Source organism: Lycium barbarum, chromosome 4 (genome assembly GCF_019175385.1).
Source record: "Lycium barbarum isolate Lr01 chromosome 4, ASM1917538v2, whole genome shotgun sequence".
In the NCBI taxonomy this organism is placed as follows: domain Eukaryota; kingdom Viridiplantae; phylum Streptophyta; class Magnoliopsida; order Solanales; family Solanaceae; genus Lycium; species Lycium barbarum.
Genome location: NC_083340.1, coordinates 106715474 through 106720999, shown reverse-complemented (window position 1 = coordinate 106720999; position 5526 = coordinate 106715474). Strand labels below are relative to the sequence as shown.

Sequence of the window (5526 nt, the reverse complement as noted above, 5' to 3'; positions counted from 1 at the left end):
AGCAAGTTGCTGTCCAGGGTCAGATGATTGTGCCGGAAGTCGATGAAGATATCATAGAAGGAATGAAGAACCTGTTCGTGACAATGATCGAGGAGTATTGTGGGGAGACTAAAGCAGATGCTGAGACATCGACTATTCGTGATGCCGAACCAGGAGAGATCTTGCAGAATTGGACTGTCAGCCCATCCTTGGTTCGCCGGGAGTCTTGGTAGTGTGGAATTGTAGTTTGTTTTCAAAATAGCATGATCAATTGAGGCTTGAATCATGCCTGTGCTCTTTTGTCATCCGCCTCTTTCTTTAAAAGCATTGAATGCTTCTTTAATGAAAATGCATTTTTATTTTTCTATTAAAATATCATATCTTACTTATACTCGCTTTTCTTTTTCAGCACTCAAACTAGTAAAAATATTCATTCTATGATTATGACATGTAACGAAACTGTTGAGCAAAGTACAAATGGCGAACAAGATTACGAAGAATATGACGAAAGCATGATGCCTGAGAATCTTCCGCAAGAGATCGAGCAACTCGAGAATCAGAAGAAACCGAACTTGGAGGAAACTGAGATAGTTAATTTAGGAGACAACGAGACAGTGAAGGAAACCCGGATCAGCATACACTTAAAAGCTGAACGGAAGCAAGAACTGTTGGAATTGCTTAAGCAGTATGTCGACTATTTGCTTGGTCCTACAACGACATGCCCGGGCTGAGCACCGACATCGCCTCTCATAGGCTACCAACTGATCCCACCCGCCCGCCGATCAAGCAAAAGCCAAGGAAGTTCAAGCCCGATATGAGTTTAACGATCAAAGAGGAAGTCACTAAGCAGATTGAAGCAAATGTCATAAGGGTTACAAACTACCCTTCCTGGTTGGCCAACATTGTGCCCGTTCCCAAGAAGGATAGAAAATTCAGGATATGTGTGGATTATCGGGATCTCAACAAAGCTAGACCTAAGGATGACTTCCCCCTTCCAAACATCCACATACTCATCGATAACTGTGCAAAGCATGAGTTTCAATCATTTGTCGGTTGCTTTGCAGGATATCATCACATTTTGATGCATGAGGATTATGTAGAAAATACAGCGTTTACCACTCCATGGGGAGTGTACTACTACCGAGTAATGCCATTTCGTCTCAAGAATGCTGGTGCGACCTACATGAGGGCCATGACTACTTTGTTCTACGATATGATTCATAAGGAGATTGAAGTCTACGTAGACGATGTCATTGTCAAATCTCGAAGGAGTTCAGATCATTTTGCTGACCTAAGGAAATTCTTTGAATGATTTCAGAGGTACAACTTGAAGTTGAATCCATCAAAATGTGCGTTTGGAGTTCCTGCTGGAAAATTATTGGGATTCATTGTTAGCAGAAGAGGTATAGAGTTGGATCCTTCAAAAATCAAGGCAATCCAAGACTTGCCTCCCCCGAAGAGTAGGAAAGATGTAATGAGTTTCCTTGGAAGGCTCAATTACATTAGTCGATTCATCGCACAGTCGACGGTGATTTGTGAACCCATATTTAAGCTGGACAGAAGATTGTCAGAAAGCCTTTGACAGAATCAAAGAGTACTTATCCAGTCCACCCATATTGGTCCCGCCAGAACCGGGAAAACCTCTATTGCTGTACTTGTCCGTATTGGATGGTGCGTTTGGATGTGTGTTGGGACAACATGATGAGACGGGGAAAAAGGAGAAAGCCATTTACTGCCTAAGCAAGAAATTCACACCGTACGAGGCAAGGTACACTTTGTTGGAACGCACATGCTGCGCTTTGACTTGGATCGCACAAAAGTTGAGGCACTACTTATCTGCGTACACCACATACTTGATCTCGAAGATGGATCCACTCAAATACATCTTCCAAAAGTCGATGCCTACCGGGAAATTAGAAAAATGGCAGATCTTGTTAAGTGAGTTTGACATCGTGTACATAACTCAGAAGGCCATCAAGGGGTAGGCCTTGGCGGATCACCTTGCAGAGAACCCTGTAGACAATGAATACAAGCCACTTACAACCTATTTTCCTGATGAGGAAGTATTGTTCGCAGGGGAAGATATATCAGAGCCTTATTCAGGATGGAGGAAGTTCTTTGACGGAGCGTCAAATTTTAAAGGAGTCGGAATAGGAGCAGTTTTGGTTTCCGAGATAGGTCAGCACTACCCTATCTCGGCAAAGATCATATTTCCCTACACGAACAATATGGCGGAATACGAAGCTTGCATCCTCGGGCTTAGGATGACGGTTGATATGAACATCAAAGAACTTTTGGTAATAGGCGATTCTAACCTATTAGTTCATCAGGTACTAGGAGAATGGACCGCCAAGAATGTCAAAATTCTTCCATACTTACATTGCGTGAAGGATGTGCAAGCAGTTCAGAGAGATTGACTACAAGAATGTGGCTCGAATCCAAAATGAGTTTGCTGATGCCTTTGCGACATTGTCATCAATGATCCAACATCTGGACAAGAATTACATCGACCCTATCATGGTAGAAATACATGACCAACAAGCATATTATTTTCATGTCGATAAGGAATTGGATGGCCAGCCATGGTATTACCACATTAAGAAGTTGCTCGAGACGAGAGAATATCCGGAAAATGCAACTGACAAACAGAAGCGGACCTTGAGGAGAATGGCAAATCACTTTTTCCTTAACGGAGAAATCCTATATAGGAGGACTTCAGATCTGCGATTGCTAAGATGTGTGGATGCCACAGAGGCGACAAGGTTGTTAGAAGAAGTACACGTAGGGACATGTGGAGCCCACATGAACGGATTCACTTTGGCAAAGAAGATTCTGAGAGCGGGATACTTTTGGATGACTATGGAAAGAGACAACATTCGCTATGTACAAAAGTGTCATCAATGTCAAGTTCACGGAGATTTCATTCGAGTTCCCCCAAATGAGCTCAATGTAATGGGCTCCCCTTGGTCGTTCGCCGCTTGGGGCATGGATGTGATTAGACCTATCGAACCCCCTACATCAAATGGGCATTGCTTCATCTTGGTGGCTATCGATTATTTCACTAAATGGATCGAAGCTTCAACGTACAAGGTAGTAACAAAGAAGGTGGTAGCAGATTTTGTTCACAATAATATAGTTTGCCGGTTTGGGATTCCAGAGTCAATTATCATGGATAATGCATCCAATCTCAACAGTGATCTTATGAGAGAGAAAGTTTAAGATTGCCTACCGAAATTCCACAGCTTATCGACCACAAATGAATGGAGCAGTCGAGGCAGCAAATAAGAACATCAAGAAGATCTTAAGGAAGATAACAGACAGTCATAGGCAGTGGCATGAAAAGTTGCCATATTGCTCGGTTACCGTACCACGGCTAGAACATCCACAGGAGCAACTCCCTATATGTTGGTCTATGGTTCCGAAGCTGTGATACCCGCAGAAGTAGAGATACCTTCTCTAAGGATTATCCAAGATGTTGGTTTAGACGATGCAGAATGGATACGTAGTAGACACGAACAGTTGATGCTCATTTATGAGAAAAGGATGGACGCTGTCTGTCACGGTCAGCTTTATCAGAACAGGATGTCCAAGGCATTTAACAAGAGAGTAAGGCCTAGGAAATTCGAACCAGGGCAATTGGTTTTAAAGAGAATATTTCCTCATCAGGACGAAGCTAAAGGGAAATTCGCACCAAATTGGCGAGGTCCATACGTCGTTCATCGAGTGCTTTTAGGAGGAGCAATGATTTTGGCAGAAATAGATGGTAACGTGAGCACGAAGCCCATCAACTCAGACTCGATCAATAAGTACTACATCTGAAGACATCTAAGCTAGCTTTTTCTTTTCCGTTGTAATTTTCATTTCTATTGTAAGAGAACTACGCTGACCTGACTTCCCACGGTGGGATACGTAGGCAACCCACATCAGGTCCGGTCTCTTGTAATAGAAAATCCCAAAAACATTATCTTCATGTCATTGAACTACGTTACGACCTGATTCCGTTTGGATACGTAGGCAGCCTGAGTCAGGCTCGGTCATTGCATTATTTTACCCTTATATTGTAATTGAACTACGTTACGACCTGATTCCATTTGGATATGTAGGCAGCCTGAGTCAGGCTCGGTCACATCACATTACATATTATTTTCTTTTCATTTTTACCCCCAAACTACATACAGACCTGATTCCTATTTGGGATACGTAGGCAACCTAAAAAGGTTCGGTCATACCCTTAGGAAACCTTTTATTTGTAATGTAACTATAGATTAGGATCGGTCTCATCATCAAATACATCGCGACACTTGGCTTGAATATGAAGAAGCGACATCAGAGGAATAGGCTATGCAAAGACACCGTTTGGATGCAGGCATCAGAATGGAGAAGCTCAATGCGTTTCGGAACATGTCATAATCTAAAAAATGATAGAGTTTTATTGCATTTATATGTAGTATACATACATGCATATCCAATTTCTAAAAAACCATTTTTTTTCTTTTTTTTTCTCTTTCAAAATGCATTTATGTATATTTCCACCTACCAAGTCTCTCGACGGAGATCTCCGCAACCGAAGAAGCTCAAAGGATTCAAGTGATAAGGCTAGGGCCACGATCGACACAAATCAACACCTCCCAAACTAAGAATTTTTCTTTGAGTACAGAATTGACAGGAATTAGTACGAGATAACATCGAAGCAAGCTTCCGGCGGAGGCGTCACAAGATCCATCACTACACCATGAGCCAAAATAACCTTCTCCTATTTTATTTTGTTATCTTGGCTTATTTATCTCTGAACGTTCCATTTAAATTTGCAGGTATCTCCAGAAGCAGGGTCAAGGTCGATTATTCGAGAGATGGGGGCCCCCGTAGCAGCCTTGTTCCTTAATAATAACTCCGCCAATCGGAGATCTACCTTTTCACTGCGTTAAATAACTCCGCCAACCAGAGATGCAATCTAACAGTGACTAACTCTGACAATCGGAGTTCTACAATCTAACTGCGACTAACTCCGCCAATCGGAGATACGATCTAATTGCGTCGATTAACTCCACCAATCGGAGATACGATCTAACTGCGACTAACTCCGCCGATCGAAGAGACAATCTAACTGCGACTAACTTCGCCGGTCAGAGATACCATCTAATTGCGTCGACTAACTTCGCCAATCGAGGATACCGTCTAACAACGCCAATTACCCCGCCAATCGGGGACCGCCGTCTAACTTCGTCAACAACTCCGCCGATCGGAGATTTTTACTTTACATTACAGTTGCTCCGCCAATCGGAGATTTTTACTTTACATTTGCTTCGCCAATCGGAGATTTTTATTTTACATTACAGTTGCTCCGCCAGCCGGAAGCTTTATGTTACAGTTGCTCCGCCAGCCGGAAGCTTTACGTTACAGTTTCTCCGCCAGCCGGAAGCTTTACGTTATAGTTGCTCCGCCAGCCGGAAGCTTTACGTTACAGTTGCTCTGCCAGCCGGAGGCTCTACATTACAATTGCTCCGCCAGCCGGAAGCCTCCACATTATAGTCGCTCCGCCAGCCGGAA

The 5526-nt window shown here is 43.0% G+C and overlaps 1 protein-coding gene across 1 annotated transcript; it reads left to right on the top strand.

Annotated features, from left to right (window-relative positions):
• Positions 1-3381: 3381 nt before the first annotated feature.
• On the top strand, positions 3382-3798 carry LOC132637643 (uncharacterized). The gene has a single exon (XM_060354704.1). It carries the CDS (start codon positions 3382-3384, stop codon positions 3796-3798), a length of 417 nt encoding a protein of 138 aa, XP_060210687.1.
• Positions 3799-5526: the final 1728 nt, after the last annotated feature.